The 20,469-nt window shown below is 30.9% G+C and overlaps 1 protein-coding gene across 2 annotated transcripts; it reads right to left on the reverse strand.

Annotated features, from left to right (window-relative positions):
• Positions 1 to 3,394: 3,394 nt before the first annotated feature.
• On the reverse strand, positions 3,395 to 19,210 carry LOC106469486 (proteasome subunit alpha type-5-like). Of its 2 annotated transcripts, none has more exons than XM_013929984.2 (9): positions 19,126 to 19,210; positions 16,607 to 16,750; positions 14,156 to 14,282; positions 12,388 to 12,455; positions 10,597 to 10,704; positions 9,446 to 9,504; positions 9,087 to 9,189; positions 6,599 to 6,685; positions 3,395 to 3,568 (listed from the first exon to the last, which is right to left on the reverse strand). In XM_013929984.2, exons 2-9 carry the CDS (start codon positions 16,700 to 16,702, stop codon positions 3,491 to 3,493), a joined length of 726 nt encoding a protein of 241 aa, XP_013785438.1. In that variant the 5' UTR covers positions 16,703 to 16,750; positions 19,126 to 19,210; the 3' UTR covers positions 3,395 to 3,490. The 2 variants fall into 2 exon arrangements, with proteins under 2 accessions (XP_013785438.1, XP_013785439.1); XM_013929985.2 differs by having other exon boundaries at positions 19,143 to 19,202.
• Between the last annotated feature and the right edge of the window lie 1,259 nt (positions 19,211 to 20,469).

The following is a 20,469-nucleotide window of genomic DNA, read 5'->3' on the forward strand; positions in this document are numbered from 1 at the left end:
CTCCTCCAATAGCAGTTGTCATCTCTCTTCTTGTTTATTTTCTTTCTCCTCCAATAGCAGTTGTAATCTCTCTTCTTGTTTATTTTCTTTCTCCTCCAATAGCAGTTGTAATCTCTCTTCTTGTTTATTTTCTTTCTTCTCCAATAGCTGTTGTAATCTCTCTTCTTGTTTATTTTCTTTCTCCTCCTATAGCTGTTGTAATCTCTCTTCTTGTTTATTTTGCTGTTCGAGCTGCCACTGTTGCAGGTTTTCTTGCAACTGCTGTAATCTCTCTTCTTGTTTCTTTTCTTGTTTATTCTCTCGTTCTTCTTGTTTCTTTTCTTTTTCCTCCAAAAACTGCTGTAATTTCTCTTCTTGTTTCTCTTCTCGTTCTTCTTGTTTCTTTTCTTTTTCCTCTAACAACTGCTGTAATTTCTCTTCGTTTCTTTTCTTTTTCCTCCAAGAACTGCTGTAATTTCTCTTCTTGTTTCTTTTGCTGTTCTTGTATTGCTGCCATCAAGTCTGCTTTGCTGTAGTTTGATTTGCCGCTTCTCGTTTCCATTTTTTATCCCACTTCTGACACCAATTTGTTACGCCTCCAGTCGTTAATTAATTTTCCGTAACTTCGTTCCGACAAAAATTTAGCGACACAAGTCCTTTCTTAATAAAACTGGTTTATTCTTTCCGAATACAACTTTACCGATACACTTAATTTGAACAGTCGCTCTATAACAAACGCTAGAACGTCTCAACTTCAACAATACTCTCTGACTGCAGTTCAATTACTCACTACCTACACTGTTCCCGTCACGTTGTGACCATCTTATATATACCAGAATACCCCAATCTAGTAAATGCTAGGGCATTCACGATGGAACAGGATATTTCTAGAAAGCAGGTGGCGTGACACTAGTCACGTGACCTCGCTGACGCAACAGTAGTATAATTTTAACTCAAGACAAGTAATTTCTAAAAAACTTAATTATTTTTATATTTCATTGTATAATTATTTTATAACTAGATGAATTACTGTTCCCTGCACAGGTGTCCAAGTTACTTGAAATAAGTATTTAAAAACACACAATGAAATTACTTTTAAGAACATTTATTTTAAAAATTCAAGTTTCATAACATTTTAATTTTTATCTAAGCCTTTGATTTACAAAACAAAAATTATACAATCTAAATTAAGCTTCTTGATATACCACACTGGCTGATGTTCCTTCTTCTGACAATATAAACAGGTTTTGATGAGATTCAACATTATTGGTGAAATAATCTTTAATTTTTAAGAATGTGTCCTGGCATCCCTGGTGGTTTCAGGAGAATTTAGGAATTCAGTTGGTAATTTACAGCACCAACTGTAACCTAAACACTGACAGTTGATCTATATGAAGCATCAAAGAACAACAACAGTTAGCAATAACTATAACACTGGCAACTACTGCCATTTGTTGATTAATATCACTTGATTGCTTCTGTAGTCTCAACTTGATGTTAAGATATTTTAGAGAAAGTGTGTGAAACTACTGGTTTGGATATTCTTCATATATAGAGGGGTTTTAAAAAGTATATATTTTCTTGGTTCACAATATTTTTTCAATATCTGACTAAGAAGTACCATAGTATATTTATATTCATTACTTTTTTTGAGTAATTCCCCAAAACTATTATTCTAATTGTATTTGATGATTTTTCTTGGTTTCTTTCTTTGATCAGCTCAGAACGTAACTATTCATGGATTGGTGACTTTCAACTTGCTATTACATTTGTTACATCCTTGGTAGAGTATTATCTGTAATAGGTTGTCTTTCTCATCACGTTGTGAAAAGGCAATTAATTAAATAATTTACCTTTTTACATAGGCATTAAGCTTCTTAAAGTCACAATTCTTCTAGAAAATATTTGTTTTGGCTCCACAACACCGAAACCAGTAACATTGGTTTGGGTATGTGTGTGTGTGTGTGTACAATTTTCATGCTAAGAATCCAATTACATCTTTCAGTTTTTGTATTTCATTTGCATAACCTCTAGAACCTCCTAAATGAATATTGAAATGAAGTTGAAAAATATGAAACAAAATGAATATTACCATTTTTTTCTAGAATGACGGCAGATTGTAATAGAAAATTACAATTGTTTATCCTAACAGCCTCAGTTTCTAACCTTTTCACATCTGCTTTTTCTTTTAATTTTGTGGTTTTATTATTATACTTTTGAAATCTCTCTCTCTGTGAAAAGTAATAAATCCTGCCATGATATTTTTGGTATAGATAAAGGTAAATTAAATGATAAAATTACATCTATGTGCATACCATGAGCCTAATTTATAGATTAATTAAGCTCATCAGATTTAAAATTTTATCTAAGTTTTGTTACTTAAGGATTTGATTTTTACATTTTAGTTACTTTTATTACAGAATATACATAAAATCAAGAAATTCAGCATTTATGTCCGACTTCTGGCCTTCTGCAATCCATGCCATAGCCTTACTTTTCTTTCTCACCTATTTGTTTAAATAAAATTTATGTAGCTTTCAAATATACATTTTAGAACATAAGCATTGATTTCTAGTTTTCAGGTGTGTTTGGAAGCACTTGTTAATAGTACAAACAGAGGTGTACTCATCATCACAATGGCTATTTTGGGTTAGAAGGCTCTCTTTTCTAACCAAAGTCCTTACTTTGAGGATTAAGTTATTGCTCTGGATTGACTTGGGGTTTGGTTTTGGAACACATTCCTGACCCAAGTGCTCTGCTTTGAGAGATTTTCCATTTCCTTGAAATAACTGATGACCTTTTACTGTATGCCATTTAGCAATCTTGCTACAAGTATCCTTCCTTCAGCCAGAAGTCTGTCTATGGTGGCATTGCACATCAGGGGCATCATTTGGAAGAGGTTGACAAGAGCAGCCACTCCCTCAAGCTTTGAAGGATACCCCAAATATCAGTTTCCATGAGACATTTCTAGTGAGACTGTAATTGGAGGGCCTATGTGAGGTAAGTCTTCTTTTCCCTTCATCCCTCTCAAGCTTTTCGTGAAAAATTTGTCCAACCCTACTCAACATTACATTTCTTTATAATGAGTAAAACATATCTTCAACTATATTTACCACTAATTTTTTATAGTAAGTGAACAATACCTCCAACTATACTCACCATTATATTTATTTATGAAGAGTAAGGAACCTAAACAGTGGTTTCTGTGAGAGATTTCTAGTTGGGCCAGATTCACACACATATATATATAAATTATACACTTTACCCCCTCCTCCAAGCCTTTTGTGAAATGATGCCCCTATTGAATATTTGAGAACTGACTATGAATTAAACATGTAAGTGCAAAACACCACTGTGTTAGTTTGTACAAATTATTATTATTATACAGTGCACTTACGCTATATACAACATTGTATACATTTGTTTAAAAATCAGTGTTTATTGACAGTGCCAAATAATATACAGAGGTGTCCTCAAACAATAAATGACTATGATGATATATTCTAATGAGCTAAATGTTCTTGATAACTTCCTCTAATTCTTCTGTAGTAAACATGTGGTACCCTTTACTGGGTGTTACTATGGCAACCTAATAATGAAGAGAAGTGAAAAAAATGTGATAAACTTATGAAAGTAATACATACAAAATAACCAGTTCATTGAATGGTATGCAGTGATTTAGAACTCACTGGATACAAAAATTAGAAAAAAGCAAATTAAAAGTCAAATTTGACATTAAAAGAGAATTACAATTATAATTAACAGGTTTTTATTTCTGAAGGGAAAGCTTATCATTTGCATTAATATCAAGATATTTTGACCTGTAAACATACATCTGGTTATAATGGTTTCTTTTCTTAACCAAGGATTTCAAAAATTAAATTACTATTTGATGTACAGATATAATCAGAAGAATAATGAAACTATCCATTAAGTCTGATTCTGATGAGTATACTGGAATGGATGGGAACTACATGTTGTAAAAACACAAGTGGAGAGGACAACATTTTGAAAGTCCTGAAGACAGAAAACTTTCAAAATGTTATCCTCTACACTTGTTTATGTTTTTTACAACAGGCAGTCCTTGTCCATTCCAGTATACTCATCGTGAATACTCTCCATAAATAATCTATCAAAGAAAGTTTGATTCTGGTTTGTAGGCCATAATGGCCAGAGATTCTTGAACTCTTAAGAGTTTGTTCATCACAAGCATACAGCAGAATATCAAACTAGTCTGTTAGAACAGTGGAATCACGTTCGACTTGAGCATTCCTGAATACAAGAGTTGTTGTAATTAGAGAAAGACACATGTTTAGAAATTTTCTGTTGAGGTTATCCTGAACTGGCTCTATAGTAGCTTCCGAACAATTGGTGAAGGTAACCTGCTTACTCAGAACTTCTTTTCTGAAACTCCTCACTTGCACTTCTTGTAATAGTATCTGACAAACTATAGAGATTCTTCTTCTTGCATGTTTCTGTCACTATTTTTCTGGACTTCAGCAATGGATTTAGAACAACAGCCTTGTTTTCTTAAGGGTTTCTTTCTGACTTTCATTAATTTTCTGGTGCTTGAAATCTTGCCTTGGAAAATTGCTGTCTGAATTTTTTTCTTATTCTTGCTTTACTTCTTCTTAGCCAAGTTCTTTTGATTGGACTTGTGGGCACTGTGGCCTGGCACCTGGAAAGATGTTGTTACTGAACTGTGTTGAGAATAACTGGATGTGAATTTGTCTTTTGTATGATTATAATGAATAACATCTTTGCCATTGCTTCCATAATCCATACCAACAACACAAAATCATTTTTCAAGAATTGACATTTTTTTCTGTACCCACTGTCATATAGCCTATTGAGTGAATACCTTTCTTTGTAGCATTGCCAATCCCATTACTTTACAATGAGAGTCATGTCATCTCCACAATAAAATGTCCATCACACAGCCATGCAGTCTACAAGAATGTGAGTATAAAAGAGGGCAATAAATGACATTTGCCATCTTGTGGTGCACAATAAGACTAAAAAAACTTGTTTTATACTGTTTAAATGTGGTTATACAAGAAGCTACTTTCTCAATTTTTTACAGTTCCTCCAAAATGGAAAAATCATCTATTCAAAGAAAACTCCTGCTCCTGTCCAACAGACCAGTTTGATGCTCTATTGTGTGCTTCTAATAAGTGAACTTTTCATAGTCCAAGAATCTCTAGCCATTAAGGCCTATAAACCAGAACTGAACTTGGTGAATAGTTCCATTTATCTTCTAACAATTTAAAATGTAGTTAATCTGTCAACTCCTTGTTTTTATTTTTAAATAGAAATAATTAGGTTGAACTAATTTGAACATAAAATGGAAAGTTGACCAATAGCTCTTGATTTTGCTACTTACTTTCCCAACACTATTTTTAATTACAAAGCTGAGAATAGAGCAAAGAATATAAAAACCAGTCCCATTTATTTCATTTCAAACAAAACCCTAACCTTCAATGTTTCGTCAAACTTTCTATTTTTTTTCTGCATAAATCTGATACTTCAAAACTTGAGATTTAAAAGTTAAGTCTACATGCAATCAAAACCTCCAAGAAAATACAAGTAATGATTTATTTTACTTTTAAGATTTGAAATGTAAAAGTAAAATCTACCCGCACTTAAACTACCAGGAAAATGTAAGTAATGATTTATTTCCAAATCAACTAAATGTGAAATTGATCTATAATTAGTTTATTTGGGTAGTAGTAAGGAATTTTATCAAAATATTTGCTCAATAATTGAACAATGTTCATCTACCTTTTTTTTTTAATACTAAGACAAAAGACCTGGTACACCGATGATGACCAAATTACTGTCATCTTAGATAACAATCACGCAGACAAATTTTGAGTCATACAAAAGAATTACATTTATTTATTTCAACCACTCAGTAGTGGATAAACTACCTCAGGATGTTATCAATATGATTTTTCTGATCTATTTTATGCCTTTTATGTTTTTAAGTGATGCATAGTTTAAAAACATCAATTGTATAGTTTTTAATGCATATTGTTTTAAGTAATAGAGTTATGTAAGCAGCTACGTAATAGCTGTGTTTACTTCTATGTTACACCATAAGCTTTCCAAAAACATTGAACAACAACATCAGGTGTACAAGTAATATGTAATTTACTTTGAAATAAATGTCATTAGCAACTTACTTAACTCATCATTAAATGGGGGATTGATTTACTGAAAATAGATCATTATAATTAGAAAAAGTAAATTCATATACGATTCAACGGCTATCTCCTTTCAGTTTTCCAACATCACCATCAGTCTCCTGGTCAGTAATCAAAAGTTCCTTTAGTTTTGCACCAACACCTAAAAATTCTTACACTGGCAATGACAATGTATATGAAAAAATGTAATACACATACGAAATTTTGTGTAGTAACAAAATTTCTATTAAATCTGCTGTCTACCAAAATTTAAATATCTGGAATAATAAGAGCTTATTAAAATTTACAATACTTTTAATCAATCCAATGAAAAAAACAGTTTTATGAGCTTATACTGTATTTGTCAAGAACTTGTCAAAAACCTTGGACAACTGCAACACTTTAAAGCAACAATAAACATAAAAATTACTGACCTCAACGTTAGTGGAATTTAGTTTTTCTTCCATCACTTGTTTTAGGATTTTCAGAGCCGTCTTGATAGCTTCTTCTAAGGTCATAGACTGTAGAGCACAAAAAAGATTTTTTACAGTCAAAAATATATATAAATCACAAAATTTAAATAGCAGAAACACATCCGAGCAGGACAGATGTGTCACTTTTCTTGAGAGAATGTATAGAGTATAATAAGATATCCAGAGAATATTTCATGTCATGTATTAGCATTTATATGAACCTGAAATTCCTTGCTGTCGAAGGCATAATATGCATTTATTTTAAACTGCAAAATACTATTAAATGAAGTTTATATCTTGTTTTGAAATTACTGACATAGTTTAATATCAAACTGTGAAAGCACATTCCTATTAATATATATAAAATAATGATGTATATCTCCAGAACATATCTTTATTAGCTCAATATTTCACTACAATAGCTTCATCAAGAGCTGCTAATAAGCTACAAGTTTCCTAATCCAGTTTTAAAACTAAATGTTAGCACTACAGGTCATTATTTTATTTACATTAAGAGAAATGTCTGGTAATGAACTCTAGTTTGCATTAAACAAAGTTAAGAATACTATGAAAGCACATCATTAGCTTTACATAAATCTACAATGACATTAATTTATTGGACATTTTTTTCAATATAGTTAACAGTTTCTGGTCACTAATTCCAATTATGCTTTTAGTTACACTATCAGTTTGAATAAAAAACACTCAACTGGTAGAACACAATATTCTATAAAACTGTCAGGTTGAATAAAGAAACATTCAACTGATAGAATACAATATTCTATAAAACTGTCAGGTTGATTAATGAAACATTCAACTGGTAGAATACAATATTCTATAAAACTGTCAGGCTGAATAAAGAAACATTTAACTGATAGAATACAATATTCTATAAAACTGTCAGGTTGAATAAAGAAACATTCAACTGGTAGAATATAATACTCAATACAATTCCACTTTAGACAACACACTTCTTTCAAACATGTTTGTCTTTGTTGTTCTGTTTTACTGAATTTTTATTGAAATACACTGTTAAGATTTATTTTGCAATATATAATTCCCCAAAAAGTCCATTTTATCACAATACCTATCTTTGCTTTAGATGAGTAAATCTGTACACCCTGCTTACAGCCCAATTGTAAGAGTATCGCCACATGCCTATATTATTTATAGAAGTTCTTTGTTGCACTTACTTCATTCTCTAGCACAATTTGAGAAACAACTGCATTTCATATTTTTATTAGTTATTTACAAGCTGCAAACTGTCTTTACTATTGTCATTTTTAATTTATTTATTTTTCACAAACTAAAATTTTAAGGATCCGTCTATTCTATTCAACCATCACTAGGATTGTACTTAAGATTTAAATTTTATTATTTTAAAGAATTTCTATAATATATAGGTATTTCTTAGGAAAAATTGAAATTTCATTTGACAAGACTGTAGATTTTTTTTTACATGGTTTATTTCACATAAATACCCGAGTGTTACTAACAAATCCACATAAATATCAAAATTACCCTTGAACTTTAGGATCATTCTAACAATAAGTAAACTTTTGAAGTTTAAAAAGTAACTAACCACATCTATGTGGAGACTCACGATTAAAATATTTCCAAATGTTCAATAAGAAGCTATTTTTAAGTGCCTAAAAAAATCTATCTAATTTTGATGTGATTCGCTGTCTTTTTTTAATGATTTTTGTTTTATTTTACTGAACATAACAGGGACCTTACATATATATGTGAATTTTTTCTCTCACCAAAACGTGAATTTCAGTGAAGGAAAAATAATGTAGAAACCTAATTTTTGATTTACAAAAGATTACTTTTTTCAGAATTCATGGCTCATCAGTGCTGCTTTGAAAAGCAAATAAAGTAGACCTCATATAATGGTGGAATGTGAAATATTTGTTTGGTTTTGATGTTTAAGTCCTTTACTTGCCACTAATAACCTAATGTGAGAGGTACTAACACAATTAATTATCAGTCATTATTCTGTAGATTAACTGGTTACTTGTTGGTTTTTTTTTTTGTGAATTTCTTTTACTCACGAAAATGTGAATTTAAGTGAAGAAAAAATAATAATGTACTAGTAAGGTTGACAATTGATATAGTCTATAACTGTTATAACATACCTCAATTTAACAGCTTTCTCTTTTCGATTAGGTTATCTTATATCAGAATATAATAAGCTCAGAAGTTTTCACAATTTTACTTAGGTGCTGGTGGGTGAGTAGGAGACTAACGATAAGTAATGAAGACTTAAATACTGAGTTTGCTATAAATTACACTGTAAATTGTTGTGGGTTTCTCTTTCTTTTGCAGGTTAACAATGATCCCTCATAATCTAACAACTTCTTGGCCCGAAAATAAAATAAATTTTGCTGCTTTTGTATCATGCTTTTTCAGACATTCAAAATTCTGTATAAATTATTTAAAGCAATACCTTGTGATATTCTTCCTGCAAAGCTTGTTGGGCCCCTTCAGAACCAGAGCCAATAGCCTTAGCACCGTATTGGACATAGGTACCAGATGGATCCATGTGATAACTGCAAGAGTAGATAGAAACTGCATCGACCAGCAAACATAGTGTGAAATATGTCTGACATCTAAATAAGATTCTCAACATTAATGTTGAGAAATTTCAACAATAAAAGTTAGTACTCTGGCTCATAGTATTAAGACATCAACAAATATCTTCAGTATCTCTTGCTATGACAGTCTAGCTGCAATTTCTTTCTGACACAGTGCTTCTATAAGATTGATATAGTTAGAAAATAAAATAACAAGAATCAATAAACTTACAGTTGGGGACCTCTCTCATCAACTCCAGCAAACAGGATTGCTACTCCAAATGGCCGGCTCTAAGTTTATAGTACAAAAAAAATGTTAAATTTATATACACTTAAACTCTAACAAATAGTTATCTTGATAAACTGTATATTATAAAATAGCATATAAAACACAGTTATATGCATGAATATTTTTGAAAGTACAATAAATATCGAACAAATGACCCTAAAAGCTTGGGTCCTTCCAAAGAATGGTCCCTTCTTTGTCAGGAGATTTTAAAAAGCAAACTGAGATTCTTTGCCATTTTTGGACTTTTCTGATCACCATACAATGATCCATGGTGGTGATCTTACTTAAAAATGACTAGAGTCTTAGATATTCTGATAATGGAAAATATATCTCTAGTATGTAACATGCCAGTGTTGTATTTTTCTTGCTTTAGATTCACAAATGTGGGAAATCTCAATGAAGTGACTTGGTGTTTAATACTGCATGGTGATAAAAATATATTATCAAAAGACTTGCATTACAATGGGAAAATGTTTACATTGCATAAGGTGACATTTTTTACAGACATCTGAAGTGTTCTCCATTCAAAGTGGTTAAACTAAGTTTCACACATTATTGTTAGTTATTTCAACTTAAAAAAAGTAAACAAAACAGTATTTCATGTGTTACTTTTCATATGCTTTATACTTACTTTGTATTCATGTACAAAAAAAACGCAAAAGCTAATGATACACCTGATAACATAAAATATTCAAAAAGATACTTCTCAGCCTCATGGTATTAGCATACTAGCTGTAAAATACAATATTGATAAAATAGTGTTGTAATATACTTAGCAAGTATAATAAAAACATCAATGTATATTATCTTAACAATGTGACTAACAATCTATATTATAAAACAATTTTCAATTAAGTAATGTGGGCTAGTAATAAAAAAAAGATCTATTTTCTGTAGAATTTAAGCATCAAACATTTGAAGTAATGTAACTCAAACGTCAAAGTGCTATATTTTTGGGGGCTTAAGAGACATTTACGATAATTAACATTATTTGTATAAAGGAAAGTTATGGTCCAACAAGTTATATATATACACACACACAAAGAAATGTTTGTACACATAATTTTATTTAACAATTCACTTGTGAGACAAACCATAGCAATCCCATCATCATCACTGTCACCAAACCGAATAGCAAGGTTGGAAACTGCCTGAGCCACACTCTCAACTTGCATTTTCTCATTGTACAAAAACCAGTGATTCTGCAAAGATGAAAACAATTCTAAAAATGACGGCAAATGTTACTGTCAATTATAAATCATTAAGAAAACAGGGTCAATATTTAATATTAGCACACTGCACATTTTAATGGGAAAAAATCTTTGTTTAAAGAAAGTGGTGTTTTTTTTCTCAATATAATAGCTTTGGTTTTTATTATATTCTTGGAAGATAACTTTTGTTTACAAGTTGTTTGTTTCATAGATTCAACATAACATTCACAAAGCTGCCTTATGGGAAGAGATAAGATTTAGGTATTTTAATTTCTATTAATGGAATCTCTCTTAATCTCACGTGATTGTAATAAGTCAAAATACAGACATGCTAACCACTAAGCCATGCCAGGCTCAACTGTATGTGAACCTCAGACAAACCACTATAGAAACAAAGATAAAAGGGAACAAGGTTACACCACATTAATAAAAGCAAATAAAATTTGTATCAACACAGTCCTAGTATGTTTTGGAAGCCTCAGATGAGGTCAAACTGAAGTTACAAAAGTGTTAATAAATTGATTAACACAGACCTAAACAAACTTCGTTAACTTGTTTTTGGGTGAATATGGAAATGTTAAGCTGATAGTTAGTAACAAAATGACCCTGGATCAAGTGAAGTTTTTTCATCTCATTTCTGATTACAGCTTTCAAATAATTCTCCAACAAATATTTCTGCTTCATATCACTACTGTACTAAGCCTAACATTCTATTCTAGTTACACCTTTTTACAGTAATTTCTAAGAGGTGTGCTAAGGGCACAAGCTTTTTAAATAAAAATGGGGAGGGATCTAAACTAAATTTTAACCTCACCAATCAGACAATCTGTACGAGTCAATTAAAAGGATGAAAGTATTTTCTGCAAAAAAGAAATAAGTTCTTATACATGAATATAACAAGTAGCACTGTGTTGTTCCTAAGAAAAACATACTTCTACTACTTCAAAATGTTGTTAATACCAGAAGAATATGGAACCTACGTGCATAAAAAAGCCATGAGAATTTTACAGAAGTATGAATTAACATGTGATGAATTTGTAGCAAACATTTAAAAAAAAGAAAAAAAAAGCTTTTTCTTCTTGAAGTACAGGTTATTGTATTATTCTGTTACACGCAATTTAATCCTTCAGAATTTGACAATCTGAGATGCACATATCAAAAATCATTACATTGTGACATTTCCTATCTCTTTGCATACAGAATCTTTAAAACATTCTTAGAATAAAAGCTCAGCAGGTAAAAGAATGTAATCACAAATTATGTGACATTATATTTTAGAAAAAATTATAAACTTGTTAACACAATAATTACTACTGATAACAAAATTTCCTAGAAAGTATACAGCAACATTCATGAGCTGTTTTACTGTCAAGTAGTGTGAAAGATGTTTCTAGAATATCCAACCACAAAACAAGTTCACTATTCCCCTTAGAAACCAGCTTAGCTATAATCAGTGTATTTTAGATGCATGGGAACTGACCAGTTTAAATTACTGTGAGTGTCTAATACTTAATGTTTTTTCTTTTAAGAATTATATTTTGTCATTTTAAAATGAAAGAGTTTATATCATTGGAACAAATACTCGAAACATCAGAAAAATCTAATTCACTGTATAATGCAGTTTAAACTTATAACAAATCACTTACTTACTGCCAAAAGTATAAATTTTAGTACCTGAGCTTCAACTCGTGCCTTATCAACCATTGTTCTAGAATCAGCCATGAGTCCACTTACAGCACAGCCTAAGAATACTCAGATTGTCAGTTCATGTTTCAATAATTAAAACATTCACAATAACTTTCAAGAAATTTAACATTTATCTTATAATTATAAATAAATTAACATTATTAAAGCTGATTTAGAAAATTCTGATAATTGTTCATATTGGAATGACTGGTTAATTCAATTACTTTTATCATGTGGTGGTCGAAACTATACTACACTAACAATCAATAGTGACTGACTTTTATCGTTACTGGCATAATTATAAAGATAACTCAAGTGCGTTAATCATGTTTTTTTAGTTTTATTTCATTTTTATTTATGCTAGACTATAGATGAGCTTTTTGTTTTTATTCAGGAAATTACTAATTAACTAATTCTAGATTAAAAAATTGTACCAAAATTCTTAACATTAAATAAACAGAATATCATACTAGATAAAATTACAAATAAAGTATCAGCAAAGGTTTAAAATAATAGTAACATGGTGAAATGTTACACAAACAATTTAAAATTCTTTGTAATGCTAAACATGATAGGTATCTTATGAATGTGTAAATATAATTTTTCTCTGATATTAACTGAATTGCCAACATAGAAAAATATTACTTCAAAATTAGTCACAATTTTTCAGAACTCTATTACCATAGTGCTTTAGAATGACAATTAACCACATGCATAGATCAAAGAGCACCAAGGTTAAAATCAAAGTTCATCTGTGTGTTTTTCTGTAAACAAAAATATAATGACATGAAAATTAAAAATCAAAGCATGGTACAAGTTACAAACGTTTTCTTAAAACACAAATTAAATTTATGATCATGCACTATATACCAAATACTGCATGATGTGTAGTATATTCAGCTTTTCTATGATGCAACGTATTACTTGCATTATCTGCAAGTTTCTTAAAAAACAGTCAAGACTCCTGTAAACCACACTGAAAGCCAACATACAGCTGGACTTAACTCCCTGTATTTTACGACAAGGAACCCACTTTGAGACTTATAAAATTTAGAGACAGCTTGAATGGGTAATGAAGAAAACATTATTACAAGTTTAACACAGTAACAGATGAAGAAAATTTCAATGTGTTTTTGTCATCATCAGATACATTTGTTACTGTGTTAAACTTGTAATAAAGTTTTCTTCATTATCCATTCAAGCCATCTCCAAACTTTACAACTCCTTGTATTTATAGGAGTGTGAACAAGGCCCAATCTTTAATGATGGTACAATTTAGTTTACAATTATCCCGTGACAAAGTTTAATATTGATTTCTTCTTCAGCTCATCTTGATGTACATTTTGGAAGTTGAAACAACATTTTAACACTCATAGTTCTCCCATGATAAAGAAAGATTTACCACAAATACTCTAGTTATTCAGTCTTTCAAATCACAAATGGCTCTAGAGTCATCAAAGTAAAGGCTAGAAATTATAGTACACTGGAGCCTCGCCAAAACAAGGTCTGCCATAGCGAGGACCTCTTTATAATGCATGGGTTTGTCTTGGACCCCAAAATTTTCCTTTAAATTTATCTTTCTATGTAACTGGCTTGAAAGGACCTTGTTATAACATGGTCTCCTGATATGGACCCCATGGTCTGTGTTATAGTGGGGCCCCAGCTTATAAGCATTTGTGTTGTGTTATCATTATTCTAAGATAATCTGTGACAGATGTTATTGTAAAGAAAACTCAATAAGAAGTAAAACCAAAACCTATATGGCTGTCAATCTCAACTGTCTTTTCAATTGTCGTCGATTCCATTAATGTTGAGGTAACTCGTTTTTCTACAGCAAGCATTACACCTTCCGATGTTTGAATGCCAATGGCAGTAGATCCCAGCTATCAATAAAATATTTAAACTTGTTTTAAAATATAAAATACAATATTACAATGCAAAAGACTGCAAACTTCAAAACATCATACAATTATCAACTTCTTATGAGTATATCAAATAAAATCATATGAACTGTGAATCAATCACAAACTGAACATTAAAGACTAAAAACATGAGTTATAGAGGCAGAGACTAACACAGGTTATAGAATCCTTTCAGACACAACACAACATACCAACATAGGTCACATCACTATTACTACCTGCATTATGTCAGTGTGAATGAAATTCTTGGAGGCACAATACCAGTTGCATGGAATTAAAATACGTAATAAAATAGAAAAACAGTGTACTGCTAAACAAAACAAATATGATTATTACTGCAAAATGAATTTTCTTTTTCAGAAATATATAAAATAGTTTTTTGCTTGTTATAAAACATAAGCTGTCAATCTACCCAACAAGTCTGACAGGAAAGAATTGTATGTATGCATTCTATAAGCTCATATGAACATTTGAATGATTTATATGGATGTTGAATACTTTTCAAATTTAAATGTACTTCCTTGCCATTCTGTGTTATTTCGAACCAATGCTTCATTACCGATAGTAACATTTGAAGAGAAACTAAATAATTTAAATTTGTTTTCTTTGGAGTACAGAAGAGGCTATTTAATTCAGGTTGGGAGCTGGCATGGATAAACTGCCCATAAGAGGTTTGATGGAGGCATGAAAGGATACAGTTGAAGATGAAATTCTAAATATTAGAGGAAATAAGTACAAGTCATGGATGACAAGGTTCAGACTAGTTATTAAGCATAAATGCTATTAGACTTATAAACTGATGTAATTGTTTGCCAGATGATGTGATGTGTAGAGCTGGGTGATTAATTTGATTAACCAACATAATCAATTATCTATGAAAACTGATTAGTCTAAAGTAAAATAATTCATTAATCAAAATTATTGTTAGACCAATTAATGTCACAAAAATCATGAACTAATCAAAATTAGTGTTTCTGATTATTCCAACTATCCAATTAATCAAAATATTGCCATTAATTTATCATTTTTGACTAAATCAAGGTTGTTCAGCTTAAACTGATTTGTCACAAAAATAATTAAATAATAAAAATTAGTGTATACAATCATTAATATTTTCGATTATTCAAACTATTGCGGTCTCATGTGAGAATAATTAATTAATTTAATGTAATCAATTAATAAACCTGATGACTAATCAATTAGCAAATTCCACTGATCACCCAGCTCTAGTGGTAGATGCTACAGTTTGAATTTCTTCAAGCTTTTGTTAGATAATATTATTGTTGTGAGGGGTTATATTAAGGTTAAGCTGGTTTCTTTTAGGTGATCATAATTGGATTCTGTGACCTAGTCTTATGTTGACTGATGCATCATGAAAAGAAAACCAGTCCTCAGGCACTTGATCTTTTGGGCATTTTTCAGACTTTTTGTCACAGTTTTTTTTAGTGACCCATCATTTAAAAAAAAAAAGAGTAAAGTGTAGTCTTGTCTTGGGCAAATTAAGTAAGCATCAAAGCAAAATCCAGAATGTCATCTGCAAACTATACCAGACTTGGCCAGATTGGGGTGTAATAATCTGCACAAATAAGATTTAAAACCTTTTGCTTAGTTCTTGGCTGAGGTAAAAAAAAAGTTGATACTTGGGTGTTAGTTGTCGAGCTTTTAATTTTAACAGTAAGATGTTATTATTTTTGAATAAAATTCTTGAATTCAGTTTTGGTCTCAAGACTATAGAAAAGGATATTGATTCATTGAAATGTTAGCTCAGGGAAAAGTTAATAAAAAAAAATGTGATGGGTGACCTTGTTGAAATTTACATGGTTATCTGAGGGACTGATAGGATAAAGGCTTATGATTTCCTTGTGCTGTATTCTAAAGACTATATGACAAAAGAATACAAATTTAAAATTTGGAAAAGGTAGGCTACGCTAGTTGTTTTTTTTCATACAGGGTGACTGGCATAAGAAACAAGTTGCCATCAGCAACCTTCAGACTTACTGCTTAGCCACTGGAGGACAGCAGCAGTGGAAGCCAGTACTTTATAAGTGTTTAAAAGGAGAATCAATAATTTCTTTACAAATAAAAGGTGGGTTTTATGTTTCTCAAGGGTGAATGTGCAAGGATAGCCTTGAAATACCAAGTAGTCCATTTTTGTCTGCATGTTATAACAGACCACCTTTAATCTGAATTTGTGGAATGGACTATTTAATGAAGTGCAATGTATGATAAACTTAGGTTTTTCAGTTTGGTTAGATGAATTGGTAGAAATACAATAATTAACTAACCTTAATTGCTTCAATGGCATACTCCACTTGAAAAAGCCTTCCTTCCGGGGAGAATGTATTTACTCCACGGTCATATTCTGATCTTGTTAAAAACATTCTTCTCAACTGATCTCAATATGTGAAGAAAACCTATAGTTTCTTTAACTATTTATAAAAATTAAAAAGAAAATTCTTTATTGAAAGGATACAGTGAAGTATAAAATGGTCTCAACCTAGACAATTTAATTCAATAAAGACATATTTTCATTTACAATCATGTAGAAAAATAGTTTTAATCATTAACTATTTTGAAATTAATACTGAGTTGAAAATTAACTATTAAGGTTTCTACGATTATTCATTTCTTAAAGTATAAATGTCTGAATACAAAAAGAAAATGTTAGAAACTGTTATTTAAATGTTACAAATTTCAGTACTAAACTCTGAAAACCTACATGCAAAATTAATCATATATTGGTTTTTTTATGATTAAAACCTGGTGAAACAGTTTGCGCAATGATGTAGTGCTGATTTATCATAAAATTTTCCTGGATAGGTATGGATGACTAGAGCTAGATTTAATTTGGATTAATAAAAAAAAGCAACTGATGACAGATGGCCTCAATGGACAAATGGCTTTCACTTGGCTTTTCTTGTATATTTATTTTCAATTATCCTACATAAAGTAAAAACTTTTTTCACTTTTCTTTCAGAAACTTCAACAAAAACACACTTAACATCTTTGCTAATTTCAATTATATAACTTGACTTGTAAAGTTTTAGCCAATTTTTCACAAACAAAATCACCCCTTTCTCCCTCTCATTTTTAAAATCCTTATGGAACCCTTAAAAACCTTTTAAAATAACATCTTCAAGATTTTCATTTAACCAATACTCATCGTTTGTTTGTTGTTAATCACAAAGTTACACAATGGGCTATCTAAGCTTGGCCCACCAGCAGTAATGAAACCTGATTTTAAGTGTGTTATAAAATTCCAGATACACCACTGAGTGACTGGAAGTCAATACACAGTAATAACAATGACATACAATGTAATAACAGCAACCCAACCTTTAATTCTAGAAATATGTTAAACAGGTTTTTGAAGAAACTAAGCTTATCTTTTTTATTAATATAACAACCTATAAGTAAGGGTACCAATTAAGTATGGCAGGAGAGAACAGTAACTCCCCATACTAAATATAATTTATATTGGGAAAAGTAGGTTTATATAAAAAGGTGCTTTTTGCTTCTTGAATGGTTGTTGAATTATATAGGGAAAAATCACAGCAAATGCTCCAATAATACTTACTTTTACCTCAATCTAACCTTTAAATAAAATCTATGATCATCCAGCCAGCCCAACTACCAATAAAATCCCCGCCACCACCCCACTGAAATCCGAAATGGTGCTCATGTCTATAAACTTCATATTTTATAATGCAATACTTCAGGGTTTAAAAGTTTCCAACACTTCTTTCTACCTTACTTTAAATAATACAATCACTTAGAGCTTCTCCAAAGAAATTATTTTCACCAAGAGCTATTTTCATGAAGAACCTTTGCTGTTTATACATCATAAGTAACTACTCTATTATTTTTTTAAAATCTACATAATTTAAGTCACTTTGTATGAGACAGTTCCCTGTTGTTTTAGATGTTTGCTATGTTATGCAAATTATTTTCATACAGTGAGAAGCTTTAAAAGTTTATTTTTCATACAGAATTTGTTTCCAGTGTACTTTTGCTGATTACTTACATTTCTGAATGTTTTTAAGTTTTCAACCAGAGACCAGAATAGAAGCAATCTATAGAAAACTTGATCATATTACTGAATGAACAGACTTTTATCAGTAGTACACACTACTTTACTAGTTACATGTAATGGTGTTCTTAAGTAAAATGTATATTACTATAAAATAAGAACCAACACTGTATGATGTATTCTTTGTAAAACTGTATGCATCATCTACACAGCAAATTATTTTTAGTTTACATGTCAGAAAGGTCTAAATCCACAAGGAGGTTAAATATCTTTCTCTCTCTCTCTTTCTATCTTTTTCCTGCTGATAAATTCCTAATAAACGTAGTAATTTGAGTCTGAAAAGGAAGTTTGTTTTTTTTTCTTGTAAAACTGCATATAAGGAACAAACCTGAAACTGGGTTGATGGCTAAGGATCTAGTCTAACCAATAATTCAACATCAAATTCAAAATAATAATTTCACAACCCAAGAGTTTGTTGGTGGCCAAATTGTAAATTAAACCTGTTTCACAGTTCAACATTAGCTATTATCTGTACTAATTTCTACGTCTACTACTACTAGCACTTCCAGTAATGAGTAGTAGTATGACTATGAGAATGAATCAATGATCTAGTTCTAAATTCGTTACTACTTTTATTAGTAATCACATTAATATATCGTTAATAATAATAGCAATTTAAAATGTGTCTAAAAGATTTGGTGATAACATAAAGTTACAGCACTAAATAACAATTAATGTTAGTTACAATATAATATATATAAAAAATCCAACCACCTAATGATCCAGTATACCTTTTTCAACAGTGTGTGATATGTATAATACATACACAGATAAGCAGTTTTCAACTCACAAAAACAACCTCAGCGCCATCTCGTGTTTATAATTAGGCCTTATTAACACTCAAAAACAAAATTGCATTGTCGTTTTAAAACAGAAAGGTCAACGTGATTCACACGAAAAATATTATTTTAATGATTAATATTCTAAGATCATTTTAAATATTTTAAATTTCACCATCTAAAAGACTATAATAACCATACGGCATTATTCTAAAACTTAAGTAACATTTTTATGTTGATATTACTTGATTGAATATACCAACTGACAATTGATAAGTGTTAGTCATCAAAGTATATAAAACGATAAGCAAAACAAGGAGCTTGGCTCAAACCAGTAGGCACACAAAGAATGTTAAATTGGCTCTATCACGAAATAGTTATGGACTGGAATGAAATATCGTGCAAATATTAAAGCATCTTTTAGATCGAATGATGTTGAACACGCCTTAGGTAAGTGTAATGGAGCGTAGTTCGGTAAAAGAATATTGTTACACCTCCGTTCGTTAGTTAATTTTCTGTATAATTTCTTTCCGAAGAAACTTTAGCGATACAAGTCCTTTCTTAAATAAAACTGGTTTATTCTTTCTAAATACAACTTTGCAATACACTTAATTTCCACAATCACGCTATAACAAACGCTATAATTCACAACGAACGTCTCACGTGCTCGACTCAACAATACGTCTCTCTGTCAGCAGTTCAATTACACATTACATTGTTACCGTCACGTCTTGACCGTCTTATATATAAAAGACTACAGCATATCTAGTAGGCTCTCGAGATTTCAGGATTCTCATAGATTCTGCGTCTCAGCAAACCCTTGTGAGCATCAAGGTGTTAGATCATGAAGGAGTACCAGAAGCCATACAGAATCTTTGTGGTGTGACAGGACATTCTGCAAGGTTGTGGAGACCAGTTTGGGTAACTACTGAGCTCATGGGCATAAAGGATAGACAGAAAGTATACTTGGCTGACATTAAAGACGAATGCATATTAGGGTTGGACTACTTACTACCGAGGAAGTTTGTAATTGATTTTTATAAAATGACGTTTGGGAACAACAAAGGCCAAGTTCCGGTAACTGTTAAAAGAGAGGTTGAACTAATTAGGTGCCAGAACAGGAGAAAGACCAAAATTTGAAGCCTATAATTGATTTCCTATAAAACAAGTGTTTTGCGCCCTGCTTGGGAGAAGGTATCTAGTCTAAGTCCTGTAACAAAGAACTATTGGGCGCAATGGGACCAGTTAAAACTTGAAGATGGTATTCTTGTACGGAGAT

This window comes from Limulus polyphemus, unplaced genomic scaffold (genome assembly GCF_000517525.1).
Source record: "Limulus polyphemus unplaced genomic scaffold, Limulus_polyphemus-2.1.2 Scaffold3512, whole genome shotgun sequence".
NCBI lineage: Eukaryota > Metazoa > Arthropoda > Merostomata > Xiphosura > Limulidae > Limulus > Limulus polyphemus.